At 34.5% G+C, this 21,514-nt stretch overlaps 2 protein-coding genes across 3 annotated transcripts; both read left to right on the top strand.

Annotated features, from left to right (window-relative positions):
* Positions 1–2,175: 2,175 nt before the first annotated feature.
* Positions 2,176–9,131, top strand: LOC140838671 (obg-like ATPase 1). The gene is made up of 12 exons (XM_073205141.1): positions 2,176–2,430; positions 2,590–2,757; positions 2,945–3,068; positions 3,211–3,302; positions 3,563–3,661; positions 4,028–4,141; positions 5,122–5,186; positions 5,665–5,781; positions 5,927–6,002; positions 6,929–7,021; positions 7,766–7,816; positions 8,840–9,131. Exons 1-12 carry the CDS (start codon positions 2,344–2,346, stop codon positions 8,936–8,938), a joined length of 1,185 nt encoding a protein of 394 aa, XP_073061242.1. The 5' UTR covers positions 2,176–2,343; the 3' UTR covers positions 8,939–9,131.
* A 2,058-nt stretch (positions 9,132–11,189) lies between these two features.
* On the top strand, positions 11,190–15,949 carry LOC140838670 (LRR receptor-like serine/threonine-protein kinase GHR1). 2 transcript variants are annotated; one of them, XM_073205140.1, is made up of 4 exons: positions 11,445–11,524; positions 11,617–12,928; positions 13,098–14,639; positions 15,054–15,949. In XM_073205140.1, exons 2-4 carry the CDS (start codon positions 11,866–11,868, stop codon positions 15,635–15,637), a joined length of 3,189 nt encoding a protein of 1,062 aa, XP_073061241.1. In that variant the 5' UTR covers positions 11,445–11,524; positions 11,617–11,865; the 3' UTR covers positions 15,638–15,949. The 2 variants fall into 2 exon arrangements, with proteins under 2 accessions (XP_073061240.1, XP_073061241.1); XM_073205139.1 differs by having other exon boundaries at positions 11,190–12,928.
* The last annotated feature ends 5,565 nt before the right edge of the window (positions 15,950–21,514 follow it).

Below are 21,514 nucleotides of genomic sequence, written 5' to 3'. Positions count from 1 at the left end.
AAGAAAACATGCTTTTTTCTGTTTGTTTAGTTTTAGAAAATTTTGGCAGAGTTTTCCTTGTAAATGTGAAATGCTAAAATCCAAATGGATGAAAACAAATCTCAAGCAGCATGTATATGGTAATAAAAACATGTTTCCCAAATAAAGTTTGGCTTTCGAGCCACTTTCTAGAGTTACAAATCAGAAGGACATTCGCCAAATTATGGCAAACAAAAAGAGACAGCAGAAATCAGAATAAAAATGAGATAATCTCCAGTCTGTGCAAAGGTAGTAACAGCAGAAGCTCAAGGAATATCCAATCTGATCAAATCCCTCCCATTTGGAATGACAATGTGTTCGAACTTGTTCAGCCTCCTTCAGTGTGTATTCCCATTGTTGGTTTTGAAGTTTCCAAGCTGTATCAATGGTTCTGAACATGTGGACCTAGAATCTTGGAAAGCTGAAATAGGGTAATGACTGTAGGAAAATCAAGACTTGGATTGATACCATGTTGGAATCTTCAGCAGAATTAGGGACAAAGATGGTCTTAGCAGCCAAAGGAATATCAGAGTTGGCTCGATGGATTTGCGCTAGGAGACGGAGGATCACTAACCATTCCTGGAAGTAAAGAAAAATAAATCAATACACTTGTGTAAAGTGGCCAAGAGATCATCCTCAGTTGACAACCAAGTAATGGCTTTTGAACAAGTGACATCAAACAAACAAGATATTGGTTATATTTGAAGTGAAGTCGAGATCAAGGCAAGTAGATACCTTGTATACTTGAATGAAGGTACATGAAAATAAATGTAGACAAGTTCTCTAGACAACAACAAAAAGCATAAGGCGCAATGATCACATAGAATGGCCAACAAAGATCGTGGAAGATCGAAAGCTCAAACAATGTATCAAACACCTTGAGTGCATGATCAAGAAAGCAAGTGAAGTCCTAAAGCATTTGTGTCATGAAGAAATAGAAAAAAATGTAGAAATCTACCTGCTCTTTTGAGATGAAATGGCTTAATGCAATTGAGGGTGGCAATTTACTTGAAAGTTGAATGGTGTCCACGTGACTCCACGATCCGGTGGCAATATCGAAAAATTGATAACTGAAAGTGAGAACATGATGAGGGAATAAAAGTTTGTTTATGTAAAGGCCAAATTTTGAGGATTAATGTGGGTTTGGGCTTGTCTATTTGAAGGGAGAATGAAAGGAGTATAAATTATAAAATAAGAATTTCACGTTAGGGATTGTTATTAAAGAATTCTGAAGGATGCTGTAATATAGAATGTGGTCTTCATATCAAGTTTTGAATATGGGCCCCAAGTTTTGAATATGGGCCAAAGTGGGCTAAACATATAATTAGCCAAATTGGCACATCGGCCAAATTGGCTACGGGGGGCAATTGTTGTGCCTAAATATAATCCAAGAAGCCCACAAGATTTACCAAAGCCCAACAACAGCCCAACATATGCTAAGCCCACAAGAGTTGCAGGCAGTTAGTCCAAGAAAAGCACGATGCGAGGAGTTAAGCCACGACCCAATGTGAATGATCGTGGAATGTGGTTGAAACTCCCCACGGAGTGTAACAAAAGCAGAAGGAATAATCAGAAAAAGGCCCCCGACAAAATCAACACAAAAATCTACAGCAAAGCTCTGCAGAATCCTCTCAATTCTATGCATGTTTATTTCAATTTTTCAGCAGTCAAGTATTTGAATTTTTTACACATTCCTTCAACTTTCTTGTAAAAACATCGATCAAGTTCATAGCAACATAATTATATTTGATGTTGTCAATGGATTCCTCCGGTAATTTTGTCATATTCCTCATTTTTGTTTGCGTTTTTGAGCCATTTCGAAGGAGTTAGAACTTACGACCGAATCGAGACCTACAACGTTTGGTAAACGAAGTCAGATTATTTCACAAATTTGGCACGAATACGTGCCTGACACGCCCGCAAATTTTATTGACAAACAGAAAGGATACTTTGAAATAAGAGGAGGGAGCTCGATTTATAAAATTTTTTGGTCGTGTGAAAAAAATATAAAATAAAACCGAGATCACCCTGATTGAACAAATGGATAATATATGAGAGATCCATGTGCAGGCCCAATGACGACACGGGATAATCCATAAAGATCAAAATTATCCATTTGTATTCTACAATCGACAGTGATATAAATTTCCTCATTATCGGATTATGTGGGTCGAGTCAAGTTTCCTTTTTGGGTCCAATTGTAGCGACAACGGACTAATCCGTCTCTTGTAAAACCCTAGAAATCCTAACAGTTGGCTCCCTCCAGTTCGCACGGAATCTCGTATTCTACTACAATTGTTTCTCGATTGATTTCCGGGGAAGAATATGCCTCCCAAAGCTGCGAAGTCGAAGGAAGCTCCAGCGGAGAGACCCATCCTTGGGCGCTTTTCTTCTCATCTTAAAATTGGAATTGTGAGTAATTTTTTTAGATGTCGCTGTTCGGATAAGTGACATGTGTTCTGTTTTTTTGAGCTTCCGCTGGGAATTACTTTGGCTGTATATATACGCGTGGATTGGAATTAATCTTACGTAATTATCTTCGCACAATTTTCAAGAGTTCTTGTTTTTCAGGTTGGGTTGCCTAATGTGGGGAAATCAACACTCTTCAACACTCTTACGAAGTTATCCATTCCCGCCGAAAACTTTCCCTTCTGTACTATTGAGCCCAACGAGGCTCGTGTTCATGTTCCCGATGAAAGATTTGAATGGCTCTTGCAACTGTACAAGCCAAAGAGTGAGGTCGTCACTCTTAACTGACAATTTTGTGGCTTTTAACAATGGATCATGCCGTCTGTTGTGATTTTTTGTTTTTATAAACGGATATGAGATGCATGTATCCCTTTAGTGGTTGCCAGTAAATTACATTCCTTTTATTTGACTAGACGAAGCATTTCCCACATCTGACCCAATTATTTTTACCGTTTAGGTATCTGCTTTTTTAGAAATTCACGATATTGCTGGACTTGTTCGTGGTGCTCATGAAGGACAAGGACTAGGGAACAATTTCTTGTCTCATATCCGTGCAGTTGATGGCATTTTTCATGTCTTACGTAAGTGGTGATGGGTGATCTCACCGTGGGATTTGTTTTAGCAAGCTTGAACCCTCAGTTGTTGTGGAATTAAATAATGCAGCTAATTGGATCTAGACATTTGCTGGGAAACATTTCCTCTTACAATGATCGGTTATTGTAGGTGCATTTGAAGATCCTGACATCATTCATGTAGACGACTCTGTCGATCCTGTCAGAGATCTGGAGGTTATAAGCGCAGAATTGCGGCTCAAGGTAATTTTGATAAAATTTTGGCATTAAGATTACTTTGCCTTGTCTTTAGGATTTTGTTAACTGGCATTGAACTTTGTAGTAGTTGACTAGTTGTGAAAACTCTTATATTACTCTCACTCTCCATTGGTGGGGAAATATGATTAACCTTCAGGCAACTTGAATTGATTCAAGCTTCTTCATGTAGCTGTAACTTCTGTGCTATCAGGGATTTCTTCAGTTTTCTGAATATCAAAACTTTGAAATGTTGTGCATGACCCAAGGATCTTGAGTTCATGGAGAGGAGAATTGAGGATGTTGAAAAGAGCATGAAGAGGAGCAATGACAAGCAACTGAAAGTCGAGCATGAATTGTGTCTACGGGTTTGTATACTATTTCAGTTTTTCTGGCGTGAAGTATAGGATGCTAATCAACGGTATTTTATACTTTATAATCCAGTTTGGATGTTGAAGTGATTAAAGAAGTAATCTGCTTTTACTGAGTCGAAAGCCTCTTCTTATCTGTGCTTTTAGAGAATCATGGATGTTTATTTATCTGTCAATTTAGTTTTTTTAGTGCTTGTGATTTGCTGTGTCTGAGTATAGAAATGTGGCATATATGCTTTATGATGCATATCTGCATTACCAGTTGAAACAAAAATATCGGTAATATTTACGTGGACTGTACTCGAAAATATTATCACCATTTAGAAATATCCAATTAAATATTGATAATTCATGGGTTCACAGGTCAAAGCTTCGCTGGAGGAGGGAAAAGATGTTCGCCTGGTGGAGTGGAAAGCTGCTGATATTGAGATCTTGAATACTTTTCAACTGCTCAGTGCCAAACCTGTTGTTTATTTGGTCAGTAAATCATATAATGCACTGCACCAAATGAAAATAAATGTTAAAGATGCATGTGATTGGGTCTTTGTTTTTAGTAAGTGATAGCTATTTATTTTCCAGATCTGCTAATTTTGTGTTTTTGTTTTTCCAAGCCTGCTAATTTTATGTTTTTGTTTTATTTGTTCATGGCTATTTTATTTCCAGTCATCCCTTTTTTCCAAAGCTTCCTTAAATAGACATGTCTTTAACTGATATGTGGCCTTCATGGAAATCAACAGCCACTTTGTGTGTTTCTCAAAAGACTTGTGTCATTTTGACATATAACTTGTAACTTATTACGAGGATCAAATAGGAAATAATTAATCTATCACCTTTTTTTATCATCCCTTTAGTCATCTTTGAAAAATTTTGTACCTTAAAAATACCAAGATTTTATGTCTTCTGTAACTTTTTTCATTTCGCTCAATGCAGGAGTTGAAATAACACATTTCTTACTAGACAATAGATATATCTTTTTGGGGCAAGAGTAGGAATATCTGACCATGTTATTTAGCTAACAGTGCACAACTCAGTCCCAAATGTCGTCTTCAAATAATTTATGCTGTTCTTAATCTAAAATGAATCTCAGAGTTTTTTCTTCTATGGACATGAATTTTCATGCAGTGAAGACGGTTATGAACATGCTTGTGTATTTTGTTCTTTCTAAATCTCTTTGCAAAAAATATGAACTATCTTAGGCTGATGAAATCCATCCGATAGATTAATCTTTGGCCTACTTGAGAAAAATATTTGCTAATCGGTTACACATCTCTAGTTGTTACACTATTCATATTTCCTGCATTTCCACCTTAGGTCATGGGAATACACTTTATTATATGTACAGGATTTCAAGTGTTACGATATATACTCCCAATTTTTCTCTTCTGTCATTGATTTGTATTTTTCTGTTATTCTTGTTAAAATTCCCCTTTCTATGTGTTGGCCTTGATTGGAAACAGGTTAACATGAATGAGAAAGACTATCAAAGAAAAAAGAACAAATTTCTTCCAAAGATCCACGCCTGGTATGATATCGATAAGTTTACTATGCTTCCAATGTTCATTGTATCTCTGCACGTGTACAAAAAATTTGTTCCTATAATATGAAGTTATTCAAAACAGAAGCCTAGCCTTTCTGATTTTGGATATTGTGGGTTTAGAGTTGGAAATTTTGTAAGCGTGGCTGCAAATTGTGAAATGACCAATACAGATTACTTCTTCTAATAAATTCATAATTTATTTGATGATTTGCGTGTTTTAAATTAATAAGTGGCCTTCACCTTCTGAAGTCGATAGAAAGTGACTAATTTCTGGGCATTTCCTTTCTCATTAGTTTGTCTGTTACCCTTATTTTCTTCTGATTTTAATGGAAAGAGATTTTTTTTGCTTAGCTTTTATTTTATCTTTACAGCTTTTAACTATTATCTCCCCAGGTTTTAATTTATCAAGATTTTTTTTAATTTTTCCTGTGTCTTTTAAGAATTATCCCTTGTTATTTTGTAGGGTGCAGGAGCATGGTGGTGAAACCATAATCCCTGTCAGCTGCGCCTTAGAGAAAAATCTTGCTGATATGTCCCTAGATGAAAATGTGAAGTATTGTGCGGAGAACAAGGTACAAAGGTTCGTTCAAGATCATTTTATTTTCTCAATGTGGGATTTTTTACAGTCTTCATCAAAGGAAATAATAATAAGATGTTTTCATAAGCATGTATAGTGAAAAGTTTGACTTGACAAAGTTGACATGAAATTTTTATGCTACATATAGTGCCCTTACAAAGATCATAAAGACTGGATTTTCGGCCATTAATCTCATTTACTTTTTCACAGCAGGACCAGATGAGGTATTTCACCAAACTTTTTGTTGCGTTAACTTTATTTGCTTGTAAGCAATATTTTTTTGGTTGATTTATCTTGAGTCATTGGAATTGTGTTCTATTTATGTTTCAGTGCCTCACTTTGAAGGAAATTGTTATTTGATCGAATAAAATACTAAATTGGAAGTACCTGTCAGCTGATATGATGGATTGTCGGCTTGCCATTCACTCGTTATTGGGCGGTGGAAATTATTGATGCCGCATAGTTTTAGAAAATAAAAGTCCAATCTAAAAAAGCAGAAAAGTGTGGTTGGACACACTGCCCCTTTAGTTGTACTTTCATTGCTCATCATAATCATTAATTTTAACAGTTACACAATCACCGGCGAAAGCACATGACATAATACCGTTGAATCCCCCTTCGATCTGTTTCTTTTTGAATATATAGCTGCACTGTTCCGAATACGAGGAAACTGACTGGATCACTGCTTTTAGTTTGTGGAGAAAAGCAACATATGCCTGAGAAAAGGTTTCTGGCATGGTCACGACATGTTGAATATTGAAGAACGTGCTCTCTAGCAATTTTTTCTCCGTTGATATACTTTCTCAGCTTCATCAAACATTCAAGGACTTATTTGATACACAACCTTTTTTAATGTAATCGAGACACTATGTTTGTGACATTCATTAAAAGCACTTACTTCGAAGAGTAATGTAACATGGCCCCCTTGAAGCAATGATTCCTGGTTGTTTGAGAAGGGCGTGCATCTTTTATTTCTTTAATCGCTTAATTTCTCACTAGTTCATGTGACCTGTACACCACCTTTTTTTAAAATCCAGCTAAGGTCCCAAATTCTTTATTTAATATTTACCTTTCAAATCACAATAAAATGCAAGCATTGGCTGATGTTTTTCTTTCTGGCCATAACAAGAATGAATTTGCTCTCATGCAGGTAAAGTGCTGGCAAATTCGTCGACAGACAAAAGCCCCCCAAGCTGCAGGAACTATTCATACTGATTTTGAAAAAGGCTTCATCTGTGCTGAGGTAGTTACATGCTTTTATCGTTATTTATTGACGCACGTTCATATTCTCTAAGACCTTTACGTGAAGTATAGCCATACATAGTCTATTTTACTGTTTCCAATTTCACTTGTTTATTTTCTTTCCTTTTCCGCATTCAGCATCCGCTTGTTCTGACTTCTCTTTTATCTACTTACATGATATATGGCTAATGTGTGCCTCAATGGAACTTTTACATACCATTCATTTTGTTCCCAAAACCTTGAATTTTGGTATCTGAATGGATCCTTATGTGCCATCTGTTTTGCACCCGTGAGATGTGATTTTATACTTGATATTTTCAATTAATTTGAATTGATCTGTACCTACCATCTGTTTTGTTATCGTAAGCTTGAGTTTTAAACTTAATTGCATTTTTGGGGAGTATCGGTAGTACTTTGAGACAACCTAGTTGTAAGTGTTTCCTTTGAATTCTGGTATTTTGATCTAATATTTTGTCTCCTGCATGGCCGTAAAGATTGAAATATCATTGATCAATGTTGCTTATCGTGCCCCTTTTTTTTCTCGAGAGTTGGTTTGCATGATTGTATGTGTTGGCACTTGTTTTATCTAATAGGAACGCAGTGGATGGAATATTCTTTTGTTCTACCATAATGCATGTTATTGTGTGATCCTTGATATTGGTAATATTTATCAGGTGAAATTCGTGACATGAAAATTGTGCTATCATGTGTGCTGATGTGCCATTGGTCTTGTAATATATTTTAGGTTATGAAATTTGAAGATCTGAAGGAACTTGGCAGTGAGGCTGCCGTAAAGGTATATCTCCGTTTAAAAAGTATTAATAATTCGTTGAATGGCGGTTGTATCTTAAAGATAATTTCTTTTATAAAATCATCCACCATGCTATTATTTAAGTATTTATCTATTTATTTAAGGTGGTCTCATAGTCATGGTTCTAAAATAACGTGGGTGCCCGCTCCCTAAACTTTGTTGCTGCTTCCTTCTGTTTATTTCCTTAAACAATGATAAAGATCTATTCATTGTCCGGTCATTCTTCATATTATAAAGACTTCCATGCAGTGCGTAGATTATGAGAATGTCAATCTCCATTTCCATTACCCAATGTGGAATTTGATTATGGGTGTAAACGAACCGAATCGAGCAAAAAATGACGAAAATTTAAGACTCAAAATAGTTCCATCTGAGTTAGAGTTCGATTCGAAGCTCAAATTTTTTTGGCTTGGATTCGTTTCGAACTAAAGTTCAAGTACAACTCGAAAGATTCGAACACGTTTGTTAACTATTCTAACTCTCGCTTGAAAGTAAGTACCCGAAATGATCAAAATTTGTTTACTAAATATAAAGTCGTATTACATATTAAGATTCGCGAGCTCTGTTGTTTATGGTGTAAACGAACCGAGTCGGTTCGCAAGCATTTCGAACTGACTCGATAAATATTTGATTTGTATTCGAGCTGAACTGAAACATGTTCAAACATTTTTCGATCCGAACTTGAACCCGAATTATTTTGTGTGATGGTTCGCGAGAGTTAGTTTGAAATGTTTGCGAACCGACTCAGTTCGTTTACACCCCTAAACTAGATACTCTGTAGCAGGGAATAATTACAGTCCTCGTGAACACATGCGTAGTGACTAGCGAGAGAGACATGTATTGATCTCTCTCGAGAGTATTAGTAAGACAAAGCTCACAATTTCTGTTGACGATTGATGTAATGTGCGGCACCAGTTGATTCGTTGATTTTTCATGTAATACTCTGGTCTTTGTATTTCGAATCTGTAACTGCTGTACATTCACTTATTCTTCTTTGTGTTTGCACAGGCTGCCGGAAAGTACCGGCAAGAGGGGAAGACGTATGTTGTCGTAGATGGAGACATTATTTTCTTCAAATTTAATGTTTCTGGTGGCGGTAAGAAGTGAGATATCTCGTCACATCCATTTTTAACTCCAATTTAAGTGGTTAAAATAATGGATACAAATTTACTTGTGAGATCTCTTATGCCTCTTACGAGGTTTGTAAAATTACGGCTTCTTCCCTTGAAAAAAACCGTGGTTAGACTGAATTTTGTTTGTTTTGGCTATTCGAAATCCATAATATATTCCTGATTTCGTAGCCTTGTGGACTTTGCCAAGATCCATATAATTAACTTCTTTTGTTTAGACAACACTTTTTCACATAATTTGCATTGGAACTTTCTATTGAGAAACTAGCATGGAGAAAAAAAAAACGTGCCTCGTCGTGTGATATTGGTGTAAGCTTAATCCCAATCTTTGGGGCAACTTACAGAACGAGGTTAATTAAAAGAATCCGAGGCCACGTTTGGTTTGCAAACTAATGTGTGAAGCCTGTATACCGATTTACGGCATGCTTGAAAAAGAAACGTCAAACGGTGATATGATTTTATTGAACTGTTGTTTTAAAAAGGAGGCCCGGAAGTGTACTCTGAGCCAAATGTTTGGGATACTTGATCAATCCATTCCCCATCCTGCAGGGATTGGTTGGACCAGTAACACCAGACAAAACGTGCCGCGCATTTATCAATCCTCCACCTAATCCACGTCCATATGTAGTTTATCATGTATTACTTATGTCATATTTCGAGAGAGCAACATCCAAAGAAATATGTGCAGTGTTTTAGGCAACTTTTTGCGAATGCCTCTGTTTGAAAATGAATAATTTAGATTCCATTTGGTGATATAAAGTTAAAAGAACAAACGCTCACACGTAAATGTGTTCTCGTGAACTTGGAGGGAGCTGCGGGCACGATACTTTATATACACAGATATCGAGGACAAGAGGAGGTCAACATTATCAAACCCTGGTCAAAAGGGGGTGGTGGGATCCAATTCAATACAACTCAGCACATCGATTCACACACATACAACTTTTACAAGAGACAAATGTTAATTTAATCACGTGATCTGTATCTTGTATATGATTTTATTTATAAAAATTATTAATTTTTATATTAAATTTTTATTATTTTTTGTTTATAATTTATCTAACCGGTATAAATTCGTGATATCATTTTTTATCACAAATGTGATATATGTAAATTTCTGATTTCTTCTTAGCATGCTCTCGTATACCAAGCATGACCTGAGTTATATTAGTGGCAAAAATTTGTGTGAGACGGTCTCACGGAACGTATTTTGTGAGATAGATATCTTATTTGGGTCATGCATGAGAAAATATTACTTTTTATGTTAAAAATATTACTTTTTATGTTAAAAATATTACTTTTTATTGCGAATATCGGTAGGGTTGATCGATCTCATAGAGAAAGATTCGTGAGATCGTCTCACAAGAGACCTACCCTGTATTAGTTTGATTTGAATTTTCTGTTTTTGAAAATAACATTTACTTATATCAAATAAGACATTTCAAATCAGGTATTTTTTTTGTCCAAAACAAAACTGAAATGATACGTCAACTCAAACAAAATGGGACCATATACCGAGCTTCAGATTCAGTTTCAACTGAAATCTCCCAAATTTTCTCTCTTTATAATAATACTTTTGTTCATTTGAAGAAAAAATTTCAACCTCTTTAGATAAACTTCACAAATTTTCCTAACAGAATTAGATGAATAAAAACAGATTGTATGACGAAATTAAAAAAAATTTTGAATTTTATTATGATTTAATTGTTTTCTAATTTCGATTTCTCTGTTTGATCGATGTTAAGTCTACACACGGGAATTTCAAGTGGTAGACTAAACAAATTTTTCGCTTTTGATCTAATCGTTATAAGTAAGTTTCTTGAGACGATCTCACGAAAAAATAATATTTTTTTATTGATGACTCAAATAAGAGACATGTCTCACAAAATACGATACATGAGACCGTCTAACATAAGTTTTTGTCAATCGTTATATATCTCATTTTCTTTACATATTATTTTCTCCTCTTATCATTTCAATTTCAAAATTTAAGGATTTCATTTTATTTTTTTTTCAAAAAACTACTTTATTATTTAATATTTCTACCAATGATAATTAATCAAGTGACTTACGAACTATATTGAAGCATGAATGAACGTTAAATCACGACGAATGCAACATTTCCAAACAATGGAACAAACGTAATCAATGGGGTATTTTGTCTGTTTGGAGAGAGAAAGTAGTAGCTTTATCTGCAGAGCGTGCTTCGTTTTGAATAATAATATCAGCAAAGAAAAGACAAAGTGCACACTCACCCATAAATGTTTTTTTAGGGTTCTGAAATGCAATTTTTTTTTTTTTTGGGTTCATGGATTACATTGTCTTTAATGCACCTGCGGTGCAGATTTGAAGACCTTCTACCCCATACTTCGCCAGCCTCATTTTTTGGTTCGGTTGTGGACTGGGTTGAAAAGGGCTAAAAATTTGAGATTTCTTAGTACAGTGGTTGAGTTGCCCCCCCCCCCCCCCCCCCCCCCAACCCCCACCACTGGTAGGAGTTTCCATCTTTCTTTGTCACGGGGGCTCTATCTTGAGGTAGAGAGTGCTGCTCACCTTTCGTCTGGTTAGATCTCAGAAAGTGACTTTAAAATGCAGTCATTTCGTGTTTTGCCATGTTCTGCATGCTAGACAAACTTTGTTTTTCTTGCTGTGTAGCTCGGAAGTGTTTCCTAGTTAGAACAAGCGCTATTTAATGCTTGTGCTACAGTTAGTGACGAAGGAACGTTTGGGCCGTATGTTCTGTTAGTAAATGTTAAAAAATCTATTCGGGTGATTTGTGTTGGAGTTCTGCACGTTTGTCATCCAACTCATTGGGCTGAACGATTGGATCTTGAATGCTGGGTGACCCAGTGCATTTCCTTTAACGCGAAATCTTTATACCATTTTCTTGGCTTAGAGGTTAGAATGTGGATAGTTAGGCTTTTCATGGTTGGTTTTTGCTTCGTCTGTTCACTGGGGCAGCTGCCATCCCAGGATATTCTGACTCTGCTTGAGTTCAAGAAAGGAATCAAGCATGATCCAACAGGTTTTGTGCTTGATTCGTGGAACGATGAATCTATTGATTTCAATGGGTGTCCTGCATCCTGGAACGGGGTTATGTGTAATGGTGGTAATGTTGCAGCTGTTGTTCTTGACAATGTGGGATTGACCGCGGACACAGATTTGGGTGTCTTTACAAATCTGTCAATGCTTGTCAAACTTTCAATCTCCAACAATTCAATATCGGGGACGCTGCCTGCCAGGCTTGGCGACTTCAAGAATCTTGAATATCTCGATATTTCTGACAATTTATTTTTCTCCTCATTGCCACCTGAAATTGGTAAAATGGGTAGCGTAAGAAACCTCTCTTTGGCGGGAAATAATTTTTCTGGCTCGATCCCCGAATCCATTTCTGGACTCTCCTCCGTTCTTTCTTTAGACATGAGCCGCAACTCCCTTTCTGGCCCATTGCCCTCATCTTTGACGAGGTTGAGAGATGTGGTGTATCTTAACCTATCATTAAATGGCTTCACAAAAAGTATCCCTAAAGGGTTTGAACTGATGAAACAGCTTGATGTGCTTGACTTGCACGGAAACATGCTTGATGGTAAATTGGATCCTGTATTGTTGCTAGCTACTTCAGCCAGTCATATTGATCTTAGTGGGAATTTACTTGGGAATGCTGCTGAAGAGCATCTGAACTTTCTTGGGGATATTTCGTTGTCCGTGAAGCATTTAAATCTAAGTCACAACCAATTGGCGGGATCACTTGTCAATGGTAGTATGGCGCAAACTTTTGGGACTGTGGAGGTTCTTGATTTGAGCTACAATCAATTGTCTGGGGTGTTGCCGGGGTTCAATTTTGTGTATGATCTTCAAGTCCTGAAACTCAGTAATAATAGATTTTCTGGTTACATTCCTAACAATCTTCTGAAGGGAGAGTCATTGGTGCTAACGGACTTGGACTTGAGTGGCAACAACCTCTCAGGTGCATATACTACTGTAAACTTTTAGCTGTCATCCAAAAATTGTCATAGCATCCTCTTATTCATTACTTTTGTGGTTGTGAAACAGTCTAATTTTGTTGTTTAGGGAAATTGATTCAGAGTCCCGTCAATCTTGCGATAACTACCTAACCTTTTTTGTTACTTTGACAGGGCCAATAGGTATGATCACATCAACAACATTGAACACCCTCAATCTCTCCTCAAATGTACTTTCTGGCGAGCTTCCACTGCTGACGGGAAGCTGTGCGGTAGTTGATCTTTCGAGAAACCAATTTGAAGGAAATTTGTCGCGGTTGCTGAAATGGGGAAACATAGAAATTCTTGATCTTAGCCACAACAATTTGGTGGGATCCATTCCTGAGGTAACTGCTCAGTTTTTGCGGTTAAAGTACCTGAACCTGTCCCACAATTCCCTGAATGGTTCTCTCCCAAAAGTTATTCTGCAATTCCCAAAACTCATGACCCTCGATTTCAGCTTCAACCAGTTGGATGGACCACTTTTACCTGCTCTTTTAACATCAGCTACTCTGAAAGAACTTCACCTTCAGAGCAACATACTATCCGGTAGCATTAGTTTTTCTCCTCCCTCGAGTGATTCAAATCTCAGTGTTCTTGATATTTCCGATAATCAGTTGGATGGCTACTTCCCTGAGGGGCTTGGAAATTTTTCTTCTCTTCAAGTGCTTAATATGGGAGGAAACAAATTCTCTGGTTCTCTGCCTACTTCTATTGGTGGTTTGGGTATCTTAAATTCATTGGATATTTCTCGGAATCATTTTACTGGTCCGATACCCAAGAACTTGCCTAACACTCTCCAAAGCTTTAATGCATCCTATAATGATCTTTCTGGTGTCGTACCAGAAAATTTGAGGAAGTTTTCTCTATCTTCTTTCTACCCTGGAAATCCTCAGTTGCAGTTCCCTAATCCTCCTCCCAGTTCTGACCATATTCCAGCTGGAAATACAAGTAAGAAACATTTGAGAACTCTCATAATGGCGGTAGTAATAGCGGCTTGTCTGATTGCTATTATCATTTTGATCCTTCTTGCACTTTTCATATATTACAAGTGTGTATCGAAAAGGCTTTTGCCACATGAGACCGAAAAAAATGCCAGATATCAAACATCGGCAAATACTTCAAGCTTTGGTGGAGGAGTCCGTTCAGGTGGGTTGGTTGTATCGGCAGAGGACCTTGTGACATCTCGAAAAGGATCGTCATTAGAGATAATTAGTCCCGATGAGAATATGGCTGCTGTAACCGGCTTCTCCCCATCCAAGCCCAGCCAATTCTCATGGTCGCCAGAATCAGGGGATTCCTTTACTGCAGATAATCTTTCCAGACTGGATGTCAGATCTCCTGAGCAACTGGCTGGCGAGCTTTACTTTTTAGATGATACAATCTCATTTTCAGCTGGGGAACTATCAAGGGCGCCTGCAGAAGTCCTTGGAAGAAGCAGCCATGGGACATCTTACAGAGCAACTATGGAGAACGGGTTGTTCTTGACTGTGAAGTGGTTGAGAGAAGGAGTTGCGAAGCAAAAAAAGGACTTTGCTAAAGAAGCTAAAAAATTTTCCAACATCAAACATCCAAATGTGGTTGGATTGAGAGGGTACTACTGGGGACCAACACAACACGAGAAGCTTATTCTTTCAGACTACATATCTCCAGGAAGTGTTGCTGGTTTTCTCTATGGTAAATGTTGTATTCTGTACTCGAGCAATTTCTGCATGTCTTTGCTTATTTTATGTTTTTTATCCTGATTTTATGAGAAAATTCTAAAGTTGTCAATCTATCTCCTTTCACCCCTCGTTTGGATGTTATCGAAATGTCTGTTTTCTCAAATGACACCAGTTTTGTTTTGTGGAATCAAACTGGTTGTGGTTAGGTTTCTATAGTTTCATGAAACTAATTTTTGTAACTTAGTATTTTTTAGTGACATCACTTGTATATACTCCTAAAACCCAAAAAATATATAGGTGGTTACAAGTATGGGCACGAGGACGCTATCCTATAAAATGCATGAAGATCAAAATGTCTACACTTCGTCTTTTTATAGTTGGAATATAATTGGCTACCTAGTACTTTCTTACCATCCCCTATCTGCAGATCGTCCGGGAAGAAAGGGTCCACCCTTGACCTGGGCCCAGAGGCTCAAAATAGCTGTTGATGTTGCACGTGGCCTGAACTATCTCCATTTTGATCGAGCCATTCCTCATGGAAACCTTAAAGCTACCAATATACTACTAGATGGACCTGATCTCAATGCTCGAGTGGCTGATTACTGTCTGCACCGCCTTATGACCCAATCGGGCATCATAGAACAGATTCTTGATGCTGGGGTGCTGGGATACCGTGCACCTGAACTAGCTGCATCAAAGAAACCTGTACCTTCCTTCAAATCCGACATTTACGCCTTTGGGGTGATCTTACTGGAACTTCTAACAGGGAAACGTGCAGGAGATGTAGTTTCTGGTGAAGATGGAGGTGTTGACTTGACCGATTGGGTTCGTTTGAGGGTGGTGGAAGGCCGAGGATCGGATTGTTTCGATTCTGTGTTGACATCAGAGATGGCAATCCCGGCAGCAGACAAGGGAATGAAGAATGTTCTTGAAATAGCTCTAAGATGCATTCGTGCTGTATCTGAGAGGCCCGGCATCAAGACCATATACGAGGACCTTTCATCAATTTAGTTATGTTTGTTTTGGTGGACGAAATGGGATTTGGGAATCAATTACCTCATTGAGCTCCCTCTTTGGTTAGATGAGATAGGAAAACTAGAAGTTGTATTAGTTGTTTCTCCAAAAAACTGCTCTGATATCGGGTCTTCTCATTTGTACAAAAGTCCTCATCTGATGAATGAGATCTGAGTATGTTTGGTTTGTGCTTTTTTGTGCAGATGAATCACAATTGTTTCGCTCAAACTGCTTCTTGTCTATGGTTTGGAATTTGATTGAATCTATTAGAAAAGTTAACAAGAAATCATAAAGTTTACGTATGGTTAATATGAAGCTTCAGAATGTACAAAAATCAAACCTTTGAGGATTATCTAAATGAATATTAGTTGATTATGAATTTCTGTTAAAAAAACAAAAATTGATGCGGTCGTTGCTCCTTGGAATGCCGAAATACATTGACGTCTTTAATATTTAACCTTGAAATTTATGGGTTAATTGGGAATTTTATAGAACTGTAAACAAATTTTATAAACTCTTATATACTTCTATTTAAGATTTTTGCGGAGTTTTGTAAATACTAGCAAGAAGCACGTGCGATGCACGTGTATATTAATTATTTAATAAAAATTAAACTTTGATTTTTTAAAAAATAATTTGAATCATTTTTTTATTTATATTGTGTTGGTAGAATAAGATTCACAAAATACGCTTTTAGTAAAACACATTTTTCCTATTTTTACTTTAGTATAAATAGTTTCTTTTCTTCCTTTGGATACTATTTTGGAAGCTCATTTCTCGATGTAAGCCGAACAATGAAACATCTCCATTTTCTGAGAAAAGTTCTTATGAGGCTTAACATATTGGTTTAGTCTTTTGTCATATTAGATGAATAAATTAATTAAAAACTTATATACCTTACTTTCAAAATTTTTTCTCAAATTAAAATTCAAGCAATTGATTTTATGTTATATAATAAATTATAATGAGCATATTATGTAGAACGAATTGAACTGAATTTTTTTTTTTTTTGAAAAAAATATATATATCTAAGCACCACGTATAAGTTATAATAACATAAAAATCAACCAAATTATAAAATTTATAAATGCATAAATAATAATTTATATAAGTGAAGCACACTAAAGACAAATAATTATTAATTTAAAATATTTGTGACTAACTCATCAAAATATTATCAAAACTAATGAAATAATAATATTGATAATAAAATATAACTTATAATATTCAATTTAAATATTATTTAATCTCTTACGGAACTGTTTTACCTTTTGCTTTAGAATTATATATAATAGATAAATTAATTTTCATATACATAAGTTAATGAATAATTTTTAAAAAGTATATAATTTATATTTTTCATTAAGCCATCAATTAAAATTATATATATATATATATATATATATATATATATATATATATATTATGTATTTGTATGTGTAGTGATTGTATATTATTGGGATCAGAAAAAAAATATACATTACTCTTTTAAAAATATTTGTTTTTAAAATTTGTCTTCAATCGTTTTTAGGTGTTTGAAAGATTTTCTCAAACGGTTAGAATATGAACCACGTGAGAATTGTGGAAGATGATTCAATATTTCTAATAATATTTTCAACCGATTGACAATCTAAACAACAAGATATAGTTTGAAATGTAAAAACTTTTGAAAAGTAAAGACACAAGAATTTTTTGGATGTTCGGAGAAAAACACTCATACCCTTTTCTTCCTTTGTAGGAAAGATTCCACTAAAAAAATTGTCTGATATATAATTTTTTTAAAAAAATTACTACTAAAATATTTAAATTTCTTATTATATAACTAACTCTCTTAATTTTTCTATCAGATTCATATTTTATTATATTATTAGTATATTAACATTCATGATTATTGATATAAATTATACTAAATAATTTATTTTTCAATTCTTAGTTTAAAAATCATAAAATATATTAGTATTAAATTTAATATTATTATATACTTATCATGTTATTCTACTATTTTATATATAATTATTTTTTTCTTATATCTTCTTGTGATACAATGATTTATTATTAATTAGAAACTACACTAAAATATAATTACAAAATTACATTAAAATCATAAAATAACATGTAGAAAGAAAATTAAAAGGATAAAATATTTAAAGTTGGTATAAGTTGAAATATTTGAGAAAATTAATATAGGAGTTACATTATATTCTTGAAGTGATATAAATTATTACAATCAATGTATATTGCAGCGATAATTCATTAGCATTTGTTAGGCTACTAATTATATATTATATGGAATAATTAGGCTACTAATTAATGATATATTAGGTGGAATAAATAAAAAATTATGATATTTCATTTTTACACTTACAACAATTAGAAATTTACAAATATATCTTTATTGAATCTAGGATTTGTATTGATGAGGAGGTCATTTTTATCTTTTGACAATTTGAAAACATGACCAATGATCTACACTTTTATAGGTATATAAAAAAAAATATTTTTATTATCAGACATATATTCATTCTTAATGCATAGATTTCCCATAAATTGTGTAGAAAATTTCCATGCAATTAATCTAAAACACACAATTTAAAGGGATAGTAGACAATGAAAAACTCTATTATCCTTTTACACTTTTATAAGTATAATAGTTAAAAATATATTCTTTTAATATTTTAATGATTTTTTTAAATTAAAAAATCTATTCTTTTAATATTTCTTCTAAGAATTATGTATCAAGAAATGTTATTTCTCTAATGTATTTTTATTATCAAATATCAATTCAATTTTTATATAATATTATTTTCAAAATTTCTTATGTTGCAATTTTCTATTAAAAAATAAAACACTATTATGATCTTCATGTATTTAATGATTGTATAGAAAATTTTTCACGCAATTAATCTAAAAACACACAATTGATGAGAATAGTAGAAAATTTACAATGAAAAACTATTTTATTCTTTTAACACTTTTATAAGTATAATAGTTAAATTTTTTGTTTAAAAACCCATAAAATATGTTAGTATTAAACCTCAAATTATCATATTATTTTATATTTATCATGTTATTCTACTATTGGACATATAATTAATTTTTTTATATATCTTCTTGTAATATTATAATTTATTTATTACTTAATTAGAAATTACACTAAAAATATAATTATTATAATAAAATCATTAAAAAAACGTAGAGAGAAAATTAAAAGAATAAAACATTTAACTGTAGTATAAAGATCAATTATTTGATAAAATTAATATAAGAATTACATTTTATTATTGAAATGGTATAAATTACTACAATCAATGTATGTTGTATTAGCATTTGTTACAATTTGACATATATATCCTTATATGATTTTTTGAATTCGTATTAACAAAGAAGACATTTGTGTCTTTTCACAATTGGAAAACAAATAGCGATCCACACTTTTTGTAAGGCCCGAGATGTTATCATTTTGTGAGACTCCGAAAATAAAATGGTATTAATGGCATTTTCGTAATTATTGGATGACAATGGCATTTTCGTAATTATTGGATGGCAATGGCATTTTCGTAATTATGGTATGGGAATGGCATTTTCGTAATTTTGAGAAATTTGGACGAATTTTTGAGAGGAGTCCACGTTGCTAGCCATGCAAATTTGATATATATATATGATTATTTCTCAACAATTCAGAGGTAAAAATCGAGAGTTTCTGGAGACCATTTTCAAGTTTTCCTCCGTAGCTTGGAAATTCGATTGTGCCGCACCTGTCCATCAGAATTTGAATCCGGACGTAGTACTGTACTCCTATCGTCGACAGCTATTACAGGACGTAAGTTTTATTGATTTCTGGTATCATTTGAAAATATGATATTGTCAGAATTGAATGGAATTCATATATGATGTTCTTGACATATTAGACATCGTAGAATCGAAGTCAGATTGAAGAACGGACTAGTTTTGTAATTGTTATGATTTTTGGAATCGATGTGACTGAGAATTCATATCAGATATGTATTGTTATTGAGATTATGACTGGTATCGATATTGATTAGGAGTCCTGGTATTATATCTGTGATGTTTGGACTGATGGGGTTATCGAGACTGTATTTTATACCGTCGAAACATCAGTTGGTTGATATTGATCAGATTCGGTATTGATTTAGATTGGATTGTGATACCGTATGTTGATTGACATTAATCAGATTATGTGTTTTGATTTGAGTATTAATCAGAACAGGTATTGAATTGAATTGTGTATTGATATTATACCTATTCAACTGTTATTACCAGATTGGGAATGGACCGAGATAGAGTCGGGACTTCTTCTTCTTCTTCTGAGCGAGAAGATAAAGGTATAAATTAATGTTGAGTTGGGATTGCACAACTCGAGTGAGGTTTGACTCGAGTTTCCCTAAATCACATATTGTACCTTATTGCATTGATATTTGCATTAAGTTGATTGATGTACTTGCTCTCTTGATATTAGATGACAGGTATTAGATGTGTTATCTTGTGACAGAAGTGCTGGATAGTGGTGGTATCGCCACGGCACATTGCACGATGTCTCAAGATAGGATAGTAGCGATAGAGCTATAGTCCTTGACGGTTAGGTCAGGACACTGGATGTTTGGTTATATCGAGTAATGGAATCTATTACGGAATTCGATATAGGAACACCATATTTGGTTATATCGAGTAAAGGGTATTGGAATTCTTCTATTACGGAATTCGATATAGGAATACCAGGGCCATGGTTATATCGAGTAATAGAGATTATGGTTCCATCCTTTACGGAATTCGATATAGGAATACCACATCTGGAAACCGGGATCCCTAGACTAGGATTGAGTCTAGTCTAAAACTTGTAGTCACGAGTTTGAGTGACAGTTATTGATTGATATTGATTGATGTTGATTATGTTCCTGAATATGGTTCATGTCCTTTTAGGTTCCTGATATTTGGTACATGTCTAGAATAGGAGTTATTCTTGATATTGATTATGTTCATGATATTTGGTACATGCCTAGAATAGGATGTATTCTTGATATTGATTATGTTCCTGATATTTGGTACATGTCTAGAATATGAATTATTCTTGATATTGATTGAGGTTCCTGATATTGGTACATGTTTAGAATAGAAATTATTCTTGATATTGATTATGTTCCTGAATAGGGTACATGTTTAGAACTTGAATTAGTATTGTATTGATTTATATCATGATTTTGATATATGATAAGATTTTCTGTTATATGCTTTTATATTGATTATATAATTGCATGTACACATGATTTATTCTGGGATATTTATATCTCACCGGAGTTATCCGGCTGTTGTCTTGTCTGTATGTGTGCATGGCAACAGGTGGGATAGGAGCGGGGTCAAGATGAGAACGAGGCTGGACTAGATAGCGTGGAGATCCGGACTTTGAAGCAACTTAGGGTTCAGCACTGACTTATAGTTGAACCTAGTTGGATTATTGTAGATCATACAATAATTGTATGTGATGTTTAATATGTAATTTGAATTTAATTACATTACGTTTCCGCTTTGCATTTTAAAAGAAAAATTTTTAGACCCTGTTTATTATGAATGATTAAATATTCCTAAAGACGATTAAGGAATGGATTAGCGTCCGGGTCCCCACAACAGGTGGTATCAGAGCTGTAGGCTCTTGAACTGTAGGTTCCTTAGCACTGAGATAGAAAAGAGTGAGCGGGGTAGACTGAGTTTTCTTTCCTGCTATTGATTGCTAGCATGTGATATAGTATTATGTTGATTTACATTGAGTATGCTAGCATGCCAGCATGGTTTATTGCATTTAAATGTATGTTACCTGAATATCTGAATTGATTTGGTAATATATCTGATTTGAAAATGAAT

Source organism: Primulina eburnea, chromosome 8 (genome assembly GCF_022965805.1).
Source record: "Primulina eburnea isolate SZY01 chromosome 8, ASM2296580v1, whole genome shotgun sequence".
Classification (NCBI taxonomy): domain Eukaryota; kingdom Viridiplantae; phylum Streptophyta; class Magnoliopsida; order Lamiales; family Gesneriaceae; genus Primulina; species Primulina eburnea.
Note: the sequence above shows the minus strand (reverse complement) of the source record. Positions and strands in the feature narration are given on the sequence as shown.